The sequence below is a fragment of the Gossypium hirsutum genome, chromosome D02, assembly GCF_007990345.1.
Source record: "Gossypium hirsutum isolate 1008001.06 chromosome D02, Gossypium_hirsutum_v2.1, whole genome shotgun sequence".
Lineage (NCBI taxonomy): Eukaryota > Viridiplantae > Streptophyta > Magnoliopsida > Malvales > Malvaceae > Gossypium > Gossypium hirsutum.
Genome location: NC_053438.1, coordinates 26900838 through 26926353, shown reverse-complemented (window position 1 = coordinate 26926353; position 25516 = coordinate 26900838). Strand labels below are relative to the sequence as shown.

Below are 25516 nucleotides of genomic sequence, written 5' to 3'. Positions count from 1 at the left end.
AACCATATAGCGCCTAGGAAAATGATGGGAATGATGGTGGAATCCATGCAACAAGGTTGATTTTTAAGTGATTTCAACTAAATTTAAGGTTGAGTGTTGAGCTTCTAGAAAAATCTCAAGAAAAAAACATGAAAAATGAAGAAAAAAAGAGGACCTCCTTAGGGAAGAAGGTTTGGTCAGCAACATCAAGAAGAGCTTATGAGGGATTCATTTTTCTTCTCTTTATTTTAAAAATCATATAAATGGGCCCCAAGCCCACATACGATAATTTTAAGCCCAAGCTCATTAATTGAAGCCCAATCTCCATATAATATGACCCAATGGTACCAATAAATTCAATATATCAAATACATTATTCAAATAATATTTTCATAATGAAATGCTTGAGAAATGATCAAATTATCATTTTTATGTCAAAATTACCATTTTACCTCATTTTGACTATTTGTACAATTTCTTCTTCATAATAGGAAATTATCATTCGCAAATCTCAAAATTCACATATAATATTTAATACACATCCATAGATGATAAAAATTACATCTTTTCCCTTTCTCTTAGTAAAATTGAGAAATTTATAATGTTACTTCATAATCTTTTCAGTTTAGTCCCCAAAGTGGTTTTCACCATACCAATTCATATTTCAATTTATCCTCATGTCAAATAGGAAATAAAAAATCTTATTTTCCTTTTGGTCAAATTTGCATTATAGTCCTCAAACTTTTCAAACTTTTACAAATTAGTCCTTTTATCACCTGTTCATTTCTAAAATTCTTTTAATTTATTATCATATCCAAAATCACTTTGTTTTCATAGTAATTATTTTATCTTGTAAATTTTCCAATTTTCTTTAACATTCACTATATCCATTATCGGAATAGTGCCACATGTCTAGTCAGAAATTTTGGGATGTTACAATTTGCAATATAGTATTTGTCACATTTTACTCGTTTTCCAAATTTCCTCAATTTCTTATTGTGATCAATCCTGGAATACTTCCACATACTACATTGAAGTTTAGGGCATTGCAAAACCCATTTTTCTCCCTAATCTAGCCACCCAAACAGTTGACTCTTCAATCTATCCTAAATAGAGTGAACCGACTAATTCCGCAACCAATCAACTTTCACCCCAACAAATCTAAATTTAACAAAAAAAATTAAAAATTATTCAAAAGTTTAAAGACTCAAATTAACTTAATTCAACTTAATGAAATTTGGTACGCAAAATTGATAAACCTATTTTAGCCCATTGAGATAAAGTAGACCAAAGCCCTATTTATAAACAGTTGTGCCGAGATCCAGCCCCGGAGCAAGTAGGCAGATCCCATGGACATATTTAAGTTAAAAGGTAGAATGCCCCCAAGATTATGAGTTAACTACAATAATGCCACAACGGCATGAAGAGTTTCTGGCGGGAAGAGTTTGTTAGGAGTGAAGCTGGCAGTTAGTACTATTATTGTTATTATTCGATAAAAGAACCGATTGCTATTCGTCTTTCTTTCTCTAATGATTCTTCAGTAATGATTAAACACTCCCTCTTCTTTCTCTTTCTGCTGCTTCCCATTTCCGCTTTTTCTGCCAATCATCACCGCCGGCGTCGTCCACCGCCATCACCACCTTCTCCTCCTCCGTTGCATCAGCATCAACTTAATAACATAATCGACGCTCTCGTTGGAGCTGGAGACTTCAATAACTGGGCAAACATGCTTTCCGCCTCCCATTTCTTCATGCTTCCACTTTCAGCTACCCTTTTCGTCCCTTCCGATGATTCCGTTTTCCCATTTCCTGTCCCTGTTCCAACTTCTTCCACCACCGCCGCCGCTGCCTCCGCCACCGCCTTTGATCCTCTCATCATCCCTTACCACATCGTCCCGCAACGCCTCACTTTCTCTCAACTCACCCTCTTCAAGCCTTTCTCTCGCTTACCGACTTTGCTTCCTTCCAAAACCCTCCTCATAACCAACTCTTCCCACTCCAACTTCACTCTTGATGCCTCTCAGATTTCCCACCCGGATCTTTACCTCACATCAGCCATTGCTGTCCACGGCATTGCCTCGCTCCTCAACTACACTGTCTACGGTGGTGACCCTGGCCTTGTTCATGGCCTTGCGCCAGCGCTTCCGCCGCCGCCGCCTCCACCAGCAATGTTTCAGCCGCTGGGGGACACGATGGGTGATAGGCGGAGATCGGATGCTGGTTGCTTGTATGGGGAGTTTGCATTTGTCTTGCTGCTGATTCCTTGGTTGGTTTGGTGCATCAAGATTTATGGGAATCCTCTTGGCCTCTGATGGGGTTCTTAACTCTTGTAATTGTGCTTTAATCACTGTGCTTTTGATATAACAAACAACAGTATTTTCCCTTTGTATTCTCTTAGATTGGGGTGCTTTATTTTTTTTTCTTTATGGTGTGTTTGTTTTCGTACATTCCTCGTGTAATGTGATTTGAGAGAAAATTGGATTCTGTTCTTTGTGTGATAATGAAATGAAGAATAATTCGAGATTTTGTTTAAAAATAAACGCTCTGCAAATGTTTCTCTGATCAGTCTCCTCCTTCATCAATGAATCATGATATCTTATATGATTGCAGTGCCAAAAAACCAAAACTGATGAGCTAAGGATTTAGTGGAAAGAGTGAGCCTGACTGAAGAATCTGGAACTTAACTGTGGGAAAATGCATATGTGGCACACGCACGTTGCCAATGCTTGTGCCTGACTCAAGCATATTGATTATGGGGATTTTGATGAAAATATGAGCCTGCCTGTGCCTGTTAATTGAAAATCAAGGCAAAAGAACTCACTTAGAATGAATTTTATCCTTGGCTTTCTAAAGCTGTTTATGCATGAACCATCTTGGAGTTGGATTAATCTACATGATTTTTTCTGGTAGAAAGTTGAGGTGAAAGTAATAAAATTAAGATGATTAATTTTCTTTGGCCATTAGATGATTAAAATTAGACTTGAGTCGTTACAACTTTTAAGTTTGCTTTTATCATGTAACAAGCCATAAACCACGAAATTATAGTGGGAATGGTATAAATTAAGTTTTATAAACGCACTTAACAGTTTTACATCAAAATATGTATCTTTAGGTATATACATTCTTTCAGAAGGTATGTTTTTCATAACAAAATATATTTTTATAGAAATTTATGTTTCTTCATTTCGAATTTTTTAGGAAAGTTATGCCAGATACAACTTTTAATAATATTAATTTTTATATTTATTTTGAAAATAAAAATAAAAATAAAAATTATAAAAATTATTATTACACCACATTAAGCCTTGGTGTCTATCTTTTGTCTACATACATAATCAAATAGGTAAGCACAACTACCTAGTCGGCTAAGCATCTAACTAAGTTACTTTAGCGATGTGAGATTACTTACATTGCAAATTACTAATATTTTCTGTAACGTTCTGTAACGTCCCAAAATCAATGAAAATTATTATGAATGTGAGAATGTAACAAAAAAGACTAAATTGCAAATTATAAAAAGTTGTAAGACTAAAATATAAATTTGACCAAAAGAGAAATATAAATTATTGTCATTTATTATTTTTCATCGAAACAATTTGTGTGATGAAAATCATGTGGGATTTGGTGCCCTAAGTGTAATATTTTTGTATATGTACACTTGTATTTTTTGAACAAATTGGTGTAATAATGTTATCCATAAAATACATTAATACCCTTTATATATTGCTCTCAATGGTTTTTGCACGCAAAGCAAAATGGAAGTAAATATTGGCTCACTGGTTATCTAATGTTTAACTAATATTAAGCATATGAATATAAAAATGTCCTTAGACTAATTAGAAATGAGCAAACCGATTGAATGACTAGTATGTCGTCCATCAAGTCCAATTGCGGAGATGTTTTGTCTTAAGCATTGGAGTAGATGACTCCCAGAAGATGGAGATATAGATTTGATTAACTAGACTAATAATACATCGAACAAGACCCAAGTAAAATAGATCTTGAATTCGTTTATAGATGTATTCACTTATGACATTCATAGTGTGACATACCTTAATCTTGAGTGGATGATGGACTATGTATGCATGACTTGTATACTTTGATGTAAGTAAAAGCCTAAGCTCAAATAAATAAGGAACTAAAAGCCGGTATGTTGGACTATAGATGCAATATGTAGCATCATTCACAATAGTGGAATTCATAGCCTAAGAAAAGGGTAAATGATATCTTCTCATTAGCATTACATGATAGATGAAAAGTAACCGTGGTCATGGGTCGTTTGTATTTGTGATAAATGACTTGATTACTATTAGATATATAAAATCAAATGAACATAAATAGATGAAAATGATAAAGTTAGAGAAATGTGTTACATTAGGAAATCAATGTAACACCTTAAACTTGATCCAATCATCGGGTCCGAACTACAGTGTGTCACATTCAATACCGAAGCAACTATTATCAAATCACAATTTAAATATACAAGTTAATGATAAAATCAAACAAATATACATTCAACATGAAATACAATCATTTTCGGGCTTTATATGAGCTTACGAAAGCTCTACAGCCAAACTGAGGTCGAATTACGACTAAAATAAAAATTTTCAAAATTTAGGGTTGATGCCGAGACGTGAGGGGGTTCCTCGTCACGACGTGACATACTAACATGGAAAATGGCCTCCTCACTGTGGCAATAGAGTTCTTCGTCACACAGTGATCTGGAGCTCAAATCTAGTTGTGACGACATACGTATGACGTCGCAACGTCACATACTAAACCTGTAATTTCCATTCAAACAACTTGCAGTTCAATAACACAACTATGCATACCTATTTCTTTCTTATTTTTGACCAAATGAACAAAGGATAGAGGTTTTAAAATATGTTATAACACTTTCAGTTCTTAAGAATATCATACACAAACCATCTACTACCTCTAAATTCTTCATCATTCACACCAACTTACCTATTACTCATGATATACAAGATGTAATCCTAAACATAGTCATTCATCACTTCATATTTATACTGGCCTTTGACAAAACATTCCTTAAACATACCAAATTAAATCTAAGTTTCAACTATCTATTAGGGTCATATAAACATTTCAATTAAGGCACCATCACATATCTCACACATTAATCAAACTATGAAAATTATAATTTGCAAATACTTTTATACATATATATATCAACCATATATATATTACTATTATAATGTAAAATGTAACATTTGATTATAACATCATTCAACAGCCACAAAACCTAACCTATTAGGTACTTGCCAAATATAAACAAAAGTTTGAAATAAACAAACTTTGCTGAGTCTGGGAGAATTACTTGGATGCTGAAGTCAATTCACGAGACCTTTACTTGAAACCTAGCCTGCACACAAAAATAAATCATAGGTTAAGTAACATAACTCAATAGTCTATCTATAAAATAAAGTAACATAATAGAGATAATACAAACTAACATTTAAGTTGTAGCCTCATCATTTGGTATTCAATCCTTATCCATAAACCCAAGTTCATGTTACCTTCTCAACACAATCTCATGCTTACAAGCTCATTCATATTTCGGGTAATGTTTAGCTTGTTATCAATTCAACTTAGGAAATTATGAAATAAAGATATAATGTATCTAGGAATACTTTTCGTACAAGTAACACCTTTCCTGATTCAAGTAGGGTATCCTAAGAATTCTAGGACACTTAGGTCTATAAATATAACCCTTATTCCATGAGAATTCTCTAATAAAATATTTTGTCATCAAGTCTCTGTTCTGAACTTAGTTCGTAGCACCAAGGGTAAGTCTCTATCCTGTTAGGTTTGATTGTCTAGAAAGTTCACTTACATATATGAATTCTGCAAGTCCTATCTATTTAAGTAATTTGTGTGTTTATGTATGTTGCGAACCAACCGGACCATCTACCAACAAGGGTTGAAGCAAAGCCAAGCTTGTTTAAGTTTTTTAATTTTTGGTGAGTGATCTGGATCGTCATAAGTGTAACACCACTAACCCATTTTTATCGTCGAATTAGGGTTACGGAGCATTACTGTACAATTGGGAAAATTTGAACATTATATCATTCAATAATTCAATCACATCATAAACCATTCATATACATGCACATTGTTCCTAAATCGAGCCCTTGAGGCCCTAAGAATAGCTTAGAAACAATTCAGGACCAATTTGAAACAAATCAGAAAGTTTAGGAAAAAATTACAAAAATTGGGAAACAAGGGTCACATGCCTATGTGGCCGGGTCGTGTGCCTCTCATGGCTGAGACACACGCCTGTGTCTCAGGCTATGTAACTTTTGAACTAGGTACAGACGGGCGTGTCTTAGCCCGTGTAACTCTCCGAGTAGGGTTACACGACCGTGTGACACGCCCGTGTGCAAGGCTGTGTAACTCTCGAAGTTTCCCCACACGCCCGTGTGCCAGGTTGTGTGTTGGGACGTGTAACTTATTGACTTGGAACCTTAAGAAATTCGCAGATGACACACAGTCATGTCACCAAGCCATGTGCCTTACACGGCTGAGTCACACGTCCGTGTCTCAAGCCGTGTGAACCTGAATTTCACCCAAATCAAGCCATTTCATAACCCAACCATGCATGAACATTTTACTCATTTGTGCACACTTTAAAGGAACCTAAACATCATCCAAACATACATGAAAATGTCATTTCAAGACCCTAGTTCAACTAACCAATATGTCATTCAAAGGCACCACAATTACATTCAAACACCATTTACCAAAACATACCACATTTATCAATTTCAAGCCATTACAAGTATGCCATAACATCATACATTTCAACTGCCCTAATGTAGCCAACAAGACTTTACTTAACAAGCTTTGTAAGTTCTTCAATTAACATCATCTTCAAATACCTAGGCATGCTAAATCAACCATTTTATATATCAATAAACTAATGACACAAAAGACTAATACATGTTAACATTGCCATTTCCATACATGATAACCTAGCTCAAATATGAACTAAATCATGTCACAAGTACTCATTTTCAAGTCATCATCGAAAAGCCAAGAGAACTGTATAAACAAGAACTTTAAAGCTACCAAAATAACCTAACTTGGTAAGGCATCAAAGTGAATCAAATCAACATAGCTTTCCAAAGCTTATGCATGCCAAGACATAATTAACACATACACCATAATTCCATTACAAATCACCCTATACATGTCATTATAAACCTTAGCCAAATTACTTAAAAAACTACCGAATTGTCCATTGGATAGTGTGATAGATCTCTGACCAACTTCCAACCGATCGAGCTTTTGATAATCTATAAAACAAAGGAAAATAACTATGTAAGCAATGAATGCTTAGTAAGCTTATATAAACTTAAAACATAACCTACCATTTCCATGACAAAATTTATAGAATAAATACAAATTGTTATCAATGCCATAAGCTTAGTAGAAGCCTATATATAACACATTGAAACTCACAAGTTAGTATACTTGTTCATGATACATAAGTAATCAACCGTGTATAAACATAACAGTTAATTCAGCATCGTTACCATACAATCCTGATTCATTCCATTTGCTTACTTACTATTTCCAATACTTTGAGTTTAATATAAGCCTATTCAAGCATCATCGAGCTCACATGTTAGTAGATTTATTGACAATCATATAAACTCATTTATAACATAAATAAATTTCATAAGATTCATTACATAAGCATAAACCTTTTCATATAGTTACGAACCTTTCCATTAAGTCACTTACCGTTCCATTCCTTTTTTTACCCGTTGAACCATCTAGAATTACAACGACTACTCAGGAAACCTCACACCAAGTGTACCTTTACATATAATCGTAACCTTTCCTTTACATCAATGCTCGTACAAGCTGTGAAATGAACCTGCTCACACGAGCTGTGGGTCAGAATGTAGCTACACGATACTGCTTACACGAGCTGTGGAGAATTCGCAACAAATGCAGGACCTCAACCATCGGTAGGACATTCAAGACCAGCACCCAAAACATGAAATCCCTAATGACATGTCATTTGTATCCTAAGAATTCCTAAGGTTCAACCAGGACTTAATATTCATTATTTCGTCATAATGGGATAGATTCACATATATATTGATTCATTTACACTAAAAATAACATGATAAACATTCAATTTAAACAACATTTAGGTGATTTACAGTTCATATGAACTTACCTCACTAAATTGCAGCAATGACTAGGTACAAGAGATATTTGGTAATTTTCTCTTCTCCTCGATTTTTCACTCGTTCTTGATCTAAAATAATAATTCCATTCAATTCACTAATTCAAAAAACAAAACCAATTCATTTTATGCAATTAAGTCCTTTTGACATTTTTACAAAGTTGCCCCTAATATTTTACTTGTATGCAATTTAGTCCCCAATCCCCAATCTTGTAATTTAACCAAATTAAACTAAAATCAAACTCAATCTAATAGTATAGCACTTCACTATAGCCCATATTTGTTGTTATTTAACATCAAGTCCTTGTGCTTTTACTATTTCTCACATTTTAGTCCTTAAACATTAAAATTACCAAAATTATCTTACAAAATTGTCCTATTAAACTATCAAGAGTACTTAAGTGGTAATTAAACCAATACATAAAGAATAGTGGATGAAAATTTGATTATTTTACTTATTTATGTAATAAAATGTTAATAAAATAATAATTAAAAATCTCATTAATATTAAAATGGGGTTTTAGTAAGAAAAAGAAGAATATTAAAAAAGAAGAGAGTCTTCTTCAACCTGGATTTTTTTCGAAAGAGAGGACATTTAAAAAAAATTTTAGCTTGTTTTTCTGGTTACAATTCAATTAGAGAGGGAGAAGAGAATTGTTGCATATTAAATTTTGTGCTCGTTTAGGAGTTGATTTGTAATAGCCTATTTTCAGTGAAATCAAAACAGTGATTTTGGGACCACAAATATGACAATTAAATTATTATTTTATTCTTATTTTAATGTCTATGGGATGTTAGTAAGGTCTTATTAAAATTTTGTTAATCAATTTTGACGTTTGCATGCTTAATTATGTAAAAAGGACTAAATCGTAAAAGGTGTAAAAGAAGAGTTTTATTAGTAAAAAGGGGAAAATTGCTATGAAACTTAAATTTAAGTAGACTTAGATTATAATTAGACCATTCATAATGTTAGTGGACAAATATGGGCATGAATTAGATGTTTTATTTAGTTAATTAATAAGGTTATTAAGGTAATTTAATAATTAAATAAAGAAAAATAACATAAAATAAAAGTATCATCTTCTTTAGTTCATGTTTCCACGTAAAATAAAGAAGGAAAACCTCCATTTTTCACCTTGAAGGTTCGACTATGTTCAAGTATTGCATGTAAGTGATTTTTAAGCTCGTTTTTAATGATTTCTATGTTTTTGAAGTCGTTGTAGCTTAATTTAGCTTACCCGAGGATCAATTTGTAAAATTGTTAAAGATTTAGGGTTTTGAAATGAATGTTCTTGCATGATTCTTGATGTTTAATGAAAAATTATGAGGCCTTGTTGATAAATAAATAAGTTTTGTAAAGTGATTTTTGATGAAAATTATTTTTAGGGACTTATTTGTAAAAATGATAAAATTTCAAGTTAAATTATGAAATGATGGTTTTTATGAGTTGAAATAGGTCCCTAGAGAAATTGGTTAGCTTGAGAAAAGGATAAAAATGCTTAGATTTAAATTTATGAGCTTAAGGACTAAATTGTGAAAAGTAAAAATATTAGGGATAAATTTGTAATTTTGCAAAAATATATGGGCTGAATTGAATAATAGAAGTATTAAATGGATTTAATTTGTCTATTTAGATCAAGATAGACCTCGTACGAATTTAGATCAGGGAATAGCTAAAGCCTCAGACAAGTCGATCCAGTTCCTACGCCCTATTTGTCGAGGTAAGTTCGTATGAATAAATATTGTTTTAATATTATTATCAATTATATGTTAATATGTTAGTTTTTATGTAATTTAATGATGAATATCCGATAATACCATGACGGTTATCGAGTCTCGGTTGAACCTTAGGAATTCGAAAGATACAAATGACATGTCATTAGGATTTTCATGTTTCAAGTGCTGGTCTTGAATGTCCTATTGATGGCTAAGGTCTTGCACTTGTTGCGGATACTCCACAGCTCGTGTGAGCAACATCGTGTAGCTTACATTCTGACCTATAGCTCATGTGAGCAATGATATAAAGGAAAGGTTACAATTATATGTTTAAGCACACTTAGTGTGAGTTTTCTCAAGTATCTGATGATATTCTAAATGGTTCAATGGGCATGAAAAAGAAAGGAATGGTAGGTGTTCAAGTGAATTATATCATGTATTCATGGAAAGGAAATGATGATTTCAAATGAAGTATGTTCATGTAAAAATGGCTTACCTTATGTATAATTCAAGTGAATTATGTTTGAATGCACTAACATGTGTTGATGATGGTGCTTAGTCTTGTGCCAAGCTCGTGGTTGGATTACATTATGCTTATTCTTAATGTTTTGTATTGAAATGGTAAGTTATGTTCCTTGTTTTACGAACTTACTAAGCATTATGTGCTTACGTAGTTTTCTTTCCCATGTTTTATAGATAGTCAGAAGCTCAATCAGTTTGGAAGCTCATTGGAGATCTATCACACTATCCAGCATAAATTTCGATAGTTTTTGATGTTTTGGCTAAGGTTATAATGGCATGTATAGGTGAACTTGTATTGGTATCTAGTTGCTGATTTTGGCATGTATAAGTTGTTTTGGTACCATTTGATGTTGGTTGAATTGTGTCATTTTGGTACTTATGATGCATGAATGGTATGGCTCAAATGGTAAGTTTATGTTAAAGTACCAATGGTCAAGATATAGTATGTTTTGAGATGGTATTGAACTAGATGTGTATGAATGAAATGTGGTCAAGTATATATATGTTTAGGTAAGTTTATATGTTTGTATTTGAGGTTCCTTGTATGGCATATTTGTTGAATGATCTTGGACTATTGAATTAGTCATTTCATGTAAGTTATGGTCAAGTTTTGATGCCTTGATTAGGTGTATTCAAGACCTTTAGGTGATTGCTTGATGTGGTGATGGAAATGGCTTGTTTTCGGGCCAATTCATGTCCACACGGCCTGAGACACGGGCATGTAACTTGGCGACACGGCCGTGTGTCTCTTATAGGTTTTAATGCATGAAGTCAGGCAGTTACACGGCCTAGCACACAGCCTGGCACACGAGTGTGTGACTTGGCCGTGTGACCCTACTTAGAGAGTTACACGGGTGAGGACACGGGCTGAGACACGGTCATGTGTCCCTCTTTTGATTGTTACACAGCCAGTAGCACAGACGTGTATCTCAGCCGTGTGAGGCACAGGGCCTGGCCACACAGTCGTGTGACCCTTATAGTTAGACTTTTCTAACTTTTTCATGAACTTTCCAAATGCTTCCAATATAGCCTTGAATTGTTTCTAATGTATTTTTAAGGCCTCGGGGGCTCAATTTAGGGACGATATATTTGTGAATGAATGATTTTTGTTATGTTTATATTAATGTATGAAGTGTATGTTGTAATGTTTTATTTGTACGGTAATGCTCTGTAACCCTAATCCAGGGACAAATAAGGGTTAGAGGTGTTACATGATTTTCCTCAAGAAACTTTCAGAAAAGTGGGAAGGAGAAGGCAGCAACAATTGGGGAAGATATCTTACTCAAGGTTATGCTCGACTTCGGGTTTCAGTGAGTGCTCTATACATTTTTCTTTCTTGATTGCTTTGTTACACTTTCATGTCGGTATGAATGTATAAATCCAAGGAAAATTTTGGTGGAATGCATGTTGTCGAGGGAGCTGTTTATGCATGCATTTGTTTAAGCAGGCTATTAAATTTCTTTGCCAGAAGAAGGTGGTTTGTTGGTGCTGATCTATGCTATCTCCAAATTTTTTTATGACTGTTGTTTAATTGAACATAAATAAATAAGGTCTGAATAATTGGAATTAAGTGGTTTAAATGTCAATTTATGATGTCCAAAAAGGATGTAAATTTATGATGTCTGGAATTTGCTATTTAAAGTGTCTAAATGCTGAAATTTACAAAGTCTGTAGGCCGTAATTTGGGACGGTTAAATGATGCCAGTCATGATGTTGGGAGGTAAATATTAAAGGTGCCCAAAGGCCATAACTTTAGTTTGTCTAAATGAGCTTGAAATTTATTTAATACACAATATTATGAGTGTTTGTTGCTGTCTAGAGCAAGACAAAAATTAATAGTAAAACTGTTGATTAATGCCCTCTTTTGTGGACTCATTATTATTGTCCATGTAAGAGTAATTAAATATTGGTGCCAATTAAAATTAAAATGTAATGTTGCACTTGTGTACAATACTGACCAATTTAAAGAGAAATTAAAAGTGCTTGGCAAGTAAAAAGTTTAATTATTTTAGTTGCATGTTTGTTGCTCGAGCCAGACCTTTTATATGTGAGAATTGAAGTAAGTTTAATAAAACTTCCCAAACTAGTGAAGGAGGACCAAATTTGAAGAGGTAGTGGAAATTGTGGAGAATTGAATATGTTTAAATTTGTTGAGTAGTTGAACTGCTACATGCTGAAATATGGAGAAATTATTGGAGGTTAAAAGCCAACTTTGGCCACTGTACCCGAATTCTAGACTTCAATATTTAATTTCCATGTTTAAAGACTTGTAAACTTGCTAGAAATTTGGAGTGTTAGATGTTGTATTTTATGTTGCCGAGTGTTGAAATTTGAGGCATTTAAATGCTACAAATTATGTGGTTTGGAAGTTGGAAATTGAGGCAATTAGATGCTACAACTTACGATGTCTGAAAGCTGAAATTTGATGTGCTAATAATATGCTGTAAATATTAATGCTTTAGGTTGAAATTAAAAAAAAATGTAATAGCTACAACTATGATGTTCTGATGTTGTAATTAGACTAAATATTAATGTCGTAAGCTAAAATTAAAAGAGGTAGTAGCTATAATTGAGATGTTATGCTGTTTCATCTAAATTAAAATGTAAGTAATTAGGTTGTCTTAAACACTATCTGAAGGGGATTAATTATTTTATATTAAACTGTCTTTACAATGAAATTGTGATATCTTAACGCTGACAAGTTGAAAGGAATTTATACCTATAATTTATTGTGCTTTGGTGTTGCGATTAAAAATGTATAACTTTGGGATTGATATTGATTATGTGTCATTATTGCGTAAATTGAGTTTAATTGTATGTCCGAAGTTGAATAATTCTATGTAATTTGGTTGGACTAACATTTATATCAGTTTAAATTTATGTCCCAAGCTAGTAAATTTCATTTTATATGGTTAGAATTAATATATGCTATAATCGAAGTTTAGTTGTGATCCAAAAATTGGACAATTTCATATTATTCGGTTGGACTAAATAAATGATTTGGTTTAAATTTAGTTGTTATTCAAGAGCTGGAGTATTTCATGTTATTCAGTGGTGGCGAAGTACATTATAATGACCTGAATTTCTTGAAAAGAAAGGAAAGACAAAACCGTGGACGAATGGCTCGAAATGTTAGGTACTTAGCGATTCGATTATTGATTCAGCATCTAGAAGAAATCGCAAACTCAAGTGTTGAGATGACTTTTTTTTGTCTCGACGTGTATTTAGGATGTCAAGTGGTTATGTTACGAATTGTGAGTATTTTGTTAGCATTTTGGAAATTATGAATATAAATATATACGTATGTGTTCGGGATAATCATGTTATTATTATCTTGTTAGGCAACTTGGGTTATAAGCTTGATGATTTAATAGTTGGGAAAATGGTATGCTATGGAATATATTTTTGTATATGCTCTTATACACTTGAATTCTTAATAGGTTGGTTTGAAATTTTTGTAAGCTTAATAAAATCCCACAAAATTGATGAATTGTATGTTGTATTTGATTATATATGAATAAAACGATATTTAATTGATATTTGGACTATGAAACGACATCGAATGTTTTGTAATTGCTTGTAGCACTTTATAGCTCGGGTTCGACGATCATACCAGGTATGTGTTACATTTAGTATATTTATGCAATTTAGTCCCTAAGCCCCAATCTTGCAATTTAACTAAATTTAACTAAAATCAAACTCAACCGAATAGTATAACACTTCACTACAGCCCATGTTTACTGTTATTTAACATCAAGTCCTTGTATTTTTACTATTTCTCATATTTTAGTCCTTAAACAATAAAATTACCAAAAATTACCTTACAAAATTATCCTATTAAACTATCAAGCTTATAAATTTGTCATAAAACTTCAAAAACATCACCAAATCATTAATAGAAAAATTCAAAACATTTAACAATTTTACAAATTAGTTCATAAGTTAGCTAAATTAAGCTACAAGGATTTCAAAAACATAAAAAAAAATACTAAAAATGGGCTAAATTAACATACCCATGCAAAGCTTGGAAGCTTGTCTGAATATCTCATTAGTTCATCCATGGTGAACTCGGTTGGGAAGAAGAAAATGATAAAAGATGATGGATTTTGTTTCATTTTTTTTATAATTCTTTCATGTTTTATTTTTCTTTCATGTTTTATTTATTAAATTCATATTATAATTAACAAACTTTCACTTAAAACCATGCTATCACCGCCTACTATAATTGAACATGGTATAATTGCCATTTAAATTCCTTCAATAATTCTATTTGACTCATTTAGATAATAAAATTCAACTTTTGCAACTTTTACAATTTAGTCCTTTTCAATTAATTAGGGTCTAAATGCAATTTACGACAATTTAGATAATTCCGCATCATTCCTACTATTAAGCCATTTAAGGAATGTTCAACTACACAATTGGTTCTTCAATTATATTAAATTCCAATTAAATAAACTTAATTACAATTTAACCTTAAACTAATTAGGACTTAATGGATAAATATCCCAAAGGTTAGTGGAATGATTGCCATCCACCACTGCTTGGACTTTTTGCAATGGTCTAATTCCAAATTAATCCATTTGGTATTTTAAAATCTATAATAGGTAACTTCTACCTTTTTTACAATTTAATCCTTCTATCCTAATTAACCATTTAAATATCAAAATTTCTTAAAAAAACTTTAATACAACCTTAATAACACTCCATAAATAATTAATAAAATAATTTCGACTCAATTTATAGAAACGAGATCCCAATACCTCATTTTTTAAAACTACTTAACTTTAGGGTCATAACATTTGAACCTAATTATTTTTTTCAAATAGCATAAATTGCCAAATCAAAATTTATTTTAATACTATATTTGACTCGTAAATATTAAATAGTAAATATTTACGAACTCACACGTCGAATTTGTGACCCCAAAATCACTATTTCCGACACCACTGATAAACGGTTTGTTACAATAAGTATGTTCACTAATATGTTTTTTAGTACAAAAGCTCAAGGTTCGTAACTTGTGTGCAAACTATTATAATTTCCAAGAACTTTGTTTTTAAAAATTAACAAGAGTAAGTTTTCTGCAAAACTCTATTTTTAATACTCTGTTTTCAAGACACATTTTGAAGTTATGTTTTTAAGTATATTTTTATGCAAGCTCCAAAGCGGGCCTATGTTTTAAAGTATGTTTTTAAGAGCTTTTGTGCGAGCTCTGTACAAGTGTTTTCAAGTAAGCTCCCTGATCTATTGTAATTTGGTATAGCAAATTAAACTAGTTTTCGTACTAGAGGAGCTTGAATACAAAGACTTTTATTATATTTTAGTTATGTTTTCATATTTTAGTTTAAATTCAATAAAAAGTATATTTTGAGTCTTTTATTATCTTAGGGGCCGAATGAAGCCTAAAGGCTAGCTAACGTATTTAGTGAGTGTGTTGGAGACCATATAAAGGCATAAGAACTCAATACTAGTTGCTATGTTGCAACACGGAGAATTTAAGGTCCCAACATAAGGAGCAGAATACAAGAATTGCTATACTACCTTTGGTGTTGCGACACACCTAAAGCTAGGGGTGAGCAAAACTCGATTCGACTCGAAAAAATTGAAAAAAAATTCGAATTTCGAGTTAAACGAATCGAGTTATTCGAGTCAATCGAGTTATTTGAATCAACTCGAATTTTTTTTCGAATTTCGAGTTCAAATCGAGTTGAGTTTTCAAATTCGAATAACTCGAATAATTCGAATATCAAACTATAATATTTTACATTTTTACCCCAAACTTCCAAACCTTTTTACTTTTCCCTCAAAACTTTTACACCTTCCCACTTTCCCCCCAAAACTTTTACTCCCCTCCCCTCCCAACCCCCCAATCTACCCAAAATTCATTTCCCACCAAAATTTTACTCTCCCATTTATTTTTTCTCAAAATTTTACTCCCAAAAACCCTCAAAACCTTTTATTTTCCCTCAAAATTTTTACTCCCTCCCACTTTTCCCCTAAAACTTTTATTCCCTTCCCATCCCACCTCCCATCTATCCCAAACCCTCCCCCTCCAATTTTTTTTAATATTTTCCCTCCAAAATTTTACTCCCCCTATTTACTTTCCCTCAAACTTTTATTCCCCAAAACTTTTTATTTTTCCTCTAAACATTTACTTCTCACCCTTTACTCTCAAATAAAAAATCAAAATTATCCAAAAAAATCACTAAACATAAATAGTAATAATTTTATTTATATCTACTATTTATATTATTAAATTAAATTTCACATTTTATATTATTTATATTATTGAATTGTTTAGTCATATTGAATATTTATATCAAAATTGAATTATTAATTATGACATAAAATATTCGTGTTAAAATTTTATATTGGTATCAATTTCATATTTTATTTTTAAAATAACTTTTATTAAAAAATCATATTTTTACATTTAATATATTTTTTAATTCTAAAATACATAGTGACAAGAATCTGAAGATAATTGAAACAACTAAGCAAGCAAAGAAGCTACCCAGTATATAAAAAATTAATAAATAAATTATGAAATGATGAAAGTTAATAAAAAATTTGATTAAGGTGGACAAATTTTATTACGATGGATGACAATGGTTACAAGGACCCAAAATTATTTTTTAAAATTTAACTCGAACAAATATATCCGATTCGATTCGATTCGAATTCCATCTCACTCGACTCGATTCGAGAAAACTTCAAATAAAGTTAGGATGATAAAATGAGATTCGAAAACTCGATTAACTCGAAAATTTTCGATTCGATTCGATTCAATTCGATTCGATCGAATGCTCACCCCTACCTAAAGCTACCCTAAGCCTGAGCATACTTGACCACCTCCGGACATACTAACGTCCAGAGTGTGAATACTGCTACAAAATATATAGAATTCGGAGCAGTGTCCGCAAGTATATGGGTCAGGTTCTAATATAGTTTGTTTACAATGAAACACTTCGTAAGTATCCAAGGATCGTACCCAAGGGAGGGTAGTACTAAATTAATTCTAAGTTATACACCAATAGATCTAATTAGTACTTTAAATAAATTATATTACGAATAAACATAAATAAAGGTTTTTTGGTTTTTATAATTAAAGAACTAAAAATAACATAAAAAAAAGGAGTCTACAAAAAACTAGATTATAAACTGGATTAAATGTAAACAAGGGAGATTAGCTCACTTTGGTAGTCATAATCAACTGTCGTCACGGGCTTTCTTGTGCAGTCAACTAGTTGCTATCCCAGCAGGATCTTCCAATCTTCCACTCTCAAATAATGAGTTGGCAAGAACAACTTATCTTCCGACCTCACAGTCTAGACCGGTTCGGGGATAAGGTGTTCACGGATAAGCCATACCAATTTTGGGTTAATTCCCACCTAAATGACTTCCTAGGGTTGTTAAGCCTAGAATTTAAGTTCTTCCTCTCCCAAACAGCTGATCCACTAAGAAAACCCTACATAACAATTAATTAATCATACCTCCACTCACTAATCCCCTATAAGAAAATCACCTCAATCAGAATCGGAAGAATCGAGAAAATCACCTCGTGACACAGAAGGCAGTTTACCTAGGTTTTCAGAATTTTTAAAGCATATCATGACATCGAGCCATGTTTTCACGACATCAACAACCTGCTAGTGGTGTCACGACACAAAACCCCTCTATCGCAACTTTACTATAAATATTTACAAGATCGACTCGACTCGATTGTGTACCCAGTTAATTAAACCCTAAATTCACCCAATTTTAAACCCTTAACTTACCCTATTTAAATCCCAAAACCCTTTTAATTAAAACCTAAAACCCTCTTAACCTTCAAACTATCCAAATTCTCTCAAACCCTTTCAAAACTACCCAAATCTCATAAACCAAAAATAAATTTTTTATCAAAACCTTTCTTTTGTAATCTTCTTTTCTAGTTTGTGTAGGAATGAACGAGAAGCATCTGAGGAACTACAACAAAGAGCTTTTCATGGAATCCAAAGAAAGTAATCGTGGTTACGAGTTCTCAACTTATTTCTACTATCCCATTAGATATATTGCTTGAAATTTTGTTAGTTCCTAGAGAGAAAATCTTTCGAAAATGCCTCCACAAAAATCTAAGAGAACTAATGATCTAGAATCATCAACGGTTTCAAACCCTTCAAATTTTTCAAATCAAAATATCAAAAAATACTTTTTAGAAATTCAAGGAAAGACGTTTATTCAAGAACAAGGGTTTGAACTGTCGATAACGCAATGTCAAAAAATTTGGCCCTTGGTCTGATACCATATATGAGAATGCTTTTGTGTGATCCCGAAAGACTCTACGGTATGATAACTCTTGAAAAGAGTTATATTTCAGGCTTTTAGACCTGGTTAATTACTTGTATTTAGGTAAAGTTAGTGTATTTTAGGATATTATATTATTATATTTTTAAAACATTGAATCATGAAGCTTGGATTTTGCTTAAATGAATGAGTGAAGTTTTTTCATGGCAAAAGGTTGGATGGATTGCCAACATTAATGCCATGGGAATTCCAAGAAGACACTGAGTCAACACTCAATTCGTGCCATTTTTAGTCAACTGTAATTGTACTAGAAAGATTTACTTAAAAATAAGGAGAAAAAATTGTGTGCTTTGAGGGGGATCTACCCTACAAAAAGTAAGGAGAAGAGACAGAAGGGAGAGACTTTTCTTTCAGAGATTTTTTTTGGGGGAAAGATCCTGAGGAAAAGAACGAGGGTATTAGAAGAGGTTGAGCAGTAGAACAGAACTCGAGGGAGAAGAAAAAGGCAGTCAACCTAGTCTTTGCAAGACATTGCGCCACCAGAGTTGAGGGCTGGATCGGCAAAAGCTTCTTAAAGTTCTTCCTTTATTTTCTTTAATTTCTTCTTTGTGAAATTAATTGTTGAAGATGTTGAATGATATTTTGAATTCTGATTTGATTAAACAACCTATGAGTTAAATCTCATCAGGTTGGGATTACTGGATAATACTTGAATTTTCCATTAATGTTGAAATTTAGATTTGACCTATTTTATGGTTTCATTCAATTTGTTCTTTCGAATTAAATGCATGCAATCTCTAGACATAGATGAATGCATAATATTCTTATAAACAGAACCCAATTCTAAAAAGGTTAGGTTAGTTGGATCACAATTGATTGATATGAATGGGTGTTCAATAGAATGCACATAACAGTCTCTAAATATAGAGCAACGTTCATACAGAGTGAAGAGTAATCAATACTGGGAATCACATCTAAGGTCTACAAACATATATTTCCTTAGGTAAGGTATCCTAAGGTCTTGCTCTCAAAAGAAGTAAACCATTTTAAATCTATTCTAAGCAGTAAGTTGATTAAGAATTTGTCGAGGCATTATTGGTTTATAAGGGTATATTCCTAGTAATCCCAGCCTTCCATTCAATAGCGTAGACCCTCTTACTTTTGTCTTGGTATCTTTATCATAATATATTTTTAAATATTTTTTTCTTTACATATTGCACACATCATCATTATTTTGATTACCTTTGCATTTCTGTCTTTGTTTTGCCTTTACATAATTCACATACTTCATAATAGTAACATAACCAAGTTAATCCTATCTAATCCTTGTGGAGATGATCTTACTTATCATTATATTACTTGATTTGACGTGTATACTTGCACATTTCACATACTATAATCATACATGACAAGTTTTTGACATCGTTATTGGGGATCGACAATTTGGTGAAATTTGGTTTTGTTATTGCTTATCTAATTCCATTAGTTTTATCTAACTTAGTTGTCTTTAATATTTCTAAGTTTTCCATCATTGCATGAGAAGAGGCATTCCTGTTAATGAAAAATATCCTTTTGACCCAGAGATCAAAAGAACTTTGCGAAGAAAGAGCAGAGAACTGCAAGATATGGCTAGGATCGAAAATGATTCAGGTGTGGAAGATCTATTATATTTGAATGGTTAGGATATTGACATTCCTCATGTAATAGATGACTGAGATAGGCCTATTCGTGAGCATGTAGTACCAATTCTGGATGATTTGAACCCAAGGATAGTCAGACCACACATAAAAGCTTAACAATTTGAACTAAAACTGGTGATGTTTCAAATGTTGCAAATGGTAGGACAATTCAGTGGGTTGCCTACTGAAGATCCATGAATACATTTAAGACTTTTCCTAAAAGTCTGTGACTCATTCAGGCATGGTTGAATGCTTTGCCGTCAAGGATGGTGGCATCTTGGAATAAACTTTGCCAAAATTTTTTGCTACGGTATAATCCGCCTAATATGAATGCCAAGCTTAGAAATGATATCACGTATTTTTGACAAACAGAGGATGAGACGTTGTATGAAGCTTGGGAAAGATTCAAGGAATTGCTTTGGAAATGTCTAATGCATGGTTTCCAGTACTAAACAGAGATGAAATTTTTTTATAATGGGTTGAATGCACATACGAGGATGGTAGTTAGCACTTCTGTGAATGGTACTTTGTTGGATAAATCTTGCAATGAAGCATATGAGATCTTGGAATTAATTGCCAATAATAATTATCAGTGTCCTACCACAAGAGTTGGGACTAGTAGAAGAGTTGTTGGTATAATGGAGCTTGATGCAATCACTTCATTGACTGCCCAAGTATCATCTTTAACTAATATGAGCAAAACAATGAAGAGACCAACTATAGTTTAGGAGATGAAATCAGCCAAACTATCTTGTATCTATTGTGGGGAAGATCATTGTTTGATGAATGTCCATCAAATCCAGCATTTGTGCATTACATGAGCAATTTCAACCGTAATAATATTCCCTACTCTAATACCTACAATCCAGGGTGAAAACAACACCTAAACTTTAGCTAGAATAATTAAAGAGTGGGAAATTTCAACAATGTAATTAGACAGAATGCCACAAGTGCACTGCTTGGTTATAATCAGCTTATGCCGTGATAGAATGTTTGACAAAATTCAACATTATCTTCTTCATCTATTGAAACTTTACTGAAAGAATACTTGGCCAAAAATGATGTCGTGATCTAGAGTCAAGCTACATCCCTAAGAGCCTTGGAAAATCAAGTGGGACAGGTTGCCAATGCTCTAAATTTGAGACCTCGATGAGTATTGCCAAGTGATACTGAGAATGCAAGATCACAAGGAAAAGAAAATTGCAAGGCCATCACTCTCAGAAATGGTACTCAGTTGAATATAGTTGTTAGAGATTCCGCTACTGAAGAGGAGGATTCAAGTCTCAATCGATGACAGATTTTAAAACCATCTGAAAAGTAACCTACAATTGAAAAAGCCAAAGAAAAGAATGTTGTAGCAGAATTAGATCATATGGTCAAACTGAATGGCACAAAAAAACAATATCAACGGTCTGAAGGAAGGCCACTGCCACCTTTTCCTTAGTGATTCTAGAATTCCAAGCAAGATTTTTAGTTCAAAAGATTTTTGGATGTCCTGAAGCAACTCTATATCAACATACTGTAGATGGAAGCTTTGGAGCAAATACCCAATTACGTAAAATTCATGAAGGATATATTGTCAAAGAAGTGACGATTTTGCTGTAACATTATTGCCAGTAAGGTTGATTCTGAGTAATTCCAACTTTCCACATAAACATCGTAAACACTATACTTGATTCTCTGCCAAAATACCTTCGCCTTAGCATTCTTAGTTGATTATTTGTTCATTTACATTTTATCCTTGCAATAGTTCCCATATTTACATTTCTATTATCACCTTTTCCATAGTACTTCCAGTTATTTACCCATCATGACATATTTACCTTAGTCTTTTGCTATAACATTTCCTTCAATCATTTTTCCACAACATTAACCCAACTTTATTAAAATAACTTGACCAAATTTGTGCCATAATCCGATCCTCATGGGAATGATACTCACTTACCTTTTTATTACTTGAACTGACATGTATGCTTGCCTAAATCGCATATCATTTTACACGCGACAAGTTTTTGGCGCTGTTGCTGGGGACCGACAATTTGGTGAATTTTGGTTTGGTTATTTTACTTAGTAGTTTTATTTAACTTATTGTTTTTACTTTTTATAGGTTTATCATCAGTGCATGCGAAGAGATATTCCTGCTAGCACATAATACCTTTTTGATCGAGAGAATGATAGAACCTTTCTGAGAAAGAGAAAAGAACTAAGAAAAATTGTTGGAAACATGAATGATCTTAACGGTAATCCAAATGATCGCAATGAAATTCCTCCCATTGGACGTGTGGCGGATGAACAAGATAGGCCAGTTAGAGAGCATGTCATCCCAATAGTGGATGATCTAAATCCAAGAATAGTTAGACCAACTATACAAGCTCAGCAATTCAAGTTGAAACCGATAATATTCCAGATGTAAGAAATAGTAGGATAGTTTGGTGGACTTCCAACTAAAGATTCGAGACTACACTTAAGACTTTTTCTAGATGTCTATGATTCATTCAAATAACTGGGTATTCCTAAAGACGCCTTCAGACTTAAGCTATTTTTATATTTTTAAGAGATCAGGCCAGGGCATGGTTAAATGCTTTACCGTCGGGAAAATCATGGAATGACCTTTGCTAAAGATTTTTTTAAGGTATAATCCTCCCATTATGAATGTCAAGTTGAGAAATGATATTACATCCTTTCGGCAGTTTGAAGATGAAACACTATATGAAGCGTGGGAGCGATTTAAGGAGTTAATTAGGAAATGTCTGATGCATGGATTCCAGCACTGGACTCAAATGGAGATATTTTACAATGGGCTAAATCTGCACACACAAATGGTAGTTGGTGCCTTAGCAAATTGTACTTTCTTGGATAAAACATATAATGAAGCATATGAAATTTTGGAAAAAAATTATCGACAATGGTTACCAATATTCCACTACATGATTTGGGGCAGGTAAGAGAACTTCCGATACCATCGAGCTCGATTCAATCACTGTATTAATAACTCTGGTATCTTCTCTAGCTAATATAATGAAAACCATGAAACCTTCAACTACTGTGGAGGAAATAAAAGTAGCTGAATCATCATGTGTTTATTGTGGTGAAAGTCATATGTTTGATGAATGTCCATCCAATCCAGCGTTAGTATACTATATGGGAAATTTTGATCGAAATAGAAACCCATACTCCAACACCTATAATTCAAGGTTGAGGCAACATCTGAATTTTAGTTGGAATAGTCAAAGTGTAGGAAATTTCAATACTGTCATAAGGTAGAATGCCAATAATGCAGCGCTAGGATACGTTTAACCAATCCCCGAAAAAATAATTAGTATGGTCAGGCGTCATCATCTACTTCCATGGAAGCCTTGTTAAAGGATTATATGGCCAAGAATGATGCTGTGATCCAGAGTCAGGCTGCATCCCTTTGAGCGCTTGATAATTAAGTGGGGCAAATAGCCAATGTTTTGAACACAAGACCGCAGGGAGCATTACCCAGCGACACCGAAAATTCGATGACACAAGACAAGGAGCAATACAAGGGTATTACTCTAAGAAGCGAGACTCAACTAGATGATGTTGTTCAAAATGCAGCGGCATAAGAGAATGACTCAAGACGTGACCAGGTAAAGATCCAATAGCCATCTGAAAAATATATTACACTTGAAAAGGGTAAGTAGAAGAATGTCGTGGCAGAATTAGATCAGGCTGCCAACAACAATGCCACATCAAAAAATTATTAGCAACTTGAAGGGCGACCATCTCTACCATTTGCTCAGTTTAAAATTTTTTTAGATGTCTTGGAACAACTCCATATTAGCATACCACTAGTTGAAGCATTAGAACAAATACCCAACTACATAAAATTCAAGAAGGACATATTGTCAAAGCGACACAGATTGGGAGAATTTGAGACTGTTGCTCTCACTGAAGGGTGCACAAAAATATTGATGAATAAGTTACCTCTGAAGTTAAAAGACCCAGGGAGTTTCACTATCCCATGTTAAATTGGAAATCACTATGTAGGTAAGGCATTATTTGATTTAGGTATAAGTATAAATCTAATGCCTATGTCTATTTTCAGGAAACTAGGAATTGGGAAGGCAATATGTACCACAATGACGTTGCAATTAGCTGAAAAATCTTATACCCATCCGGAAGGTCAAATTGAATACGTATTAGTAAGGGTAGATAAATTTATCTTTCGCTCAGATTTTTTATTTTAGAACATGAAGCTGACCATGATGTTCTAATTATTCTTAAAAGACCATTTCTTGATATTAAAAGGACTCTAATTGATGTACAAAAAGGTGAGCTAACTATCAGAGTGAATGATCAGTAGGTCACCTTCAATGTGTTTAATATGTTGAAGTGTGTGGATGAGAATGAGGAATGCCACACGGTTGATGTGATAGAAATAATAGTAGAAGAATTTGAAATTTTTTGCTACAGCAGTGTTGATAGCGAAGATTACTTGATGGAGTAAGGTGAAGAATTAAGATATGAAGAGCTTAGTGAATTTAGGGAAGCTCAACAAATGGTGGACTGGCCAATAGAGATTTTTGAGACCTTAGATTTATCTAGAAAATCCTTTAACCTCCTAAACCTTCTGTAGAGAAATCACCTGTACTAGAGTTAAAGCTTTTGCCACAATATCTTAAATATGCATACTTGGGGAATAACAATACTTTTCCAGTTGTAATTTCTATAAATTTAACACCAGAGCAAGAGAGTAGGTTGTTGGAAATGTTACGACGATCTAAAAGGCATTGGGATGGACCTTTGCTGATATAAAATTAATTATCCCAACATTGTGTATGCACAAAATTTTGTTGGAAGATTGCCACAATAATTCCATTGAACAGTAGAGATGACTAAATCCAATTATGAAAGAATTTGTTAAGAGGAAGATTATCAAGTGGCTTGACGCCGACATTATTTATTTGATTTCTAACAGCTTGTGGGTAAGTCCTGTGCAATGTGTACCCAAGAAAGGAGGTGTCATAGTGGTAAGTAACAACAATGATGAGCTCATACCCACTTGTACCATTATAGAATAGAGGGCATGTATAGACTATCGCAAGTTTAACAAGGCAAAAATGAAGAACCATTTCCCTTTG

The 25516-nt window shown here is 33.2% G+C and overlaps 1 protein-coding gene and 2 non-coding genes across 3 annotated transcripts; 1 reads left to right on the top strand and 2 right to left on the bottom strand.

Annotated features, from left to right (window-relative positions):
* The first annotated feature begins 1280 nt into the window (after nucleotides 1–1280).
* LOC107908384 (fasciclin-like arabinogalactan protein 21) lies at nucleotides 1281–2514 on the top strand. The gene has a single exon (XM_016835558.2). It carries the CDS (start codon nucleotides 1523–1525, stop codon nucleotides 2288–2290), a length of 768 nt encoding a protein of 255 aa, XP_016691047.1. The 5' UTR covers nucleotides 1281–1522; the 3' UTR covers nucleotides 2291–2514.
* Nucleotides 2515–20743: 18229 nt separating this feature from the next.
* On the bottom strand, nucleotides 20744–20850 carry LOC121214965 (small nucleolar RNA R71). Its single transcript, XR_005910700.1, has one exon. It is a non-coding gene; the product is annotated as a small nucleolar RNA R71 (small nucleolar RNA).
* A 2215-nt stretch (nucleotides 20851–23065) lies between these two features.
* Nucleotides 23066–23172, bottom strand: LOC121215027 (small nucleolar RNA R71). Its single transcript, XR_005910763.1, has one exon. It is a non-coding gene; the product is annotated as a small nucleolar RNA R71 (small nucleolar RNA).
* Between the last annotated feature and the right edge of the window lie 2344 nt (nucleotides 23173–25516).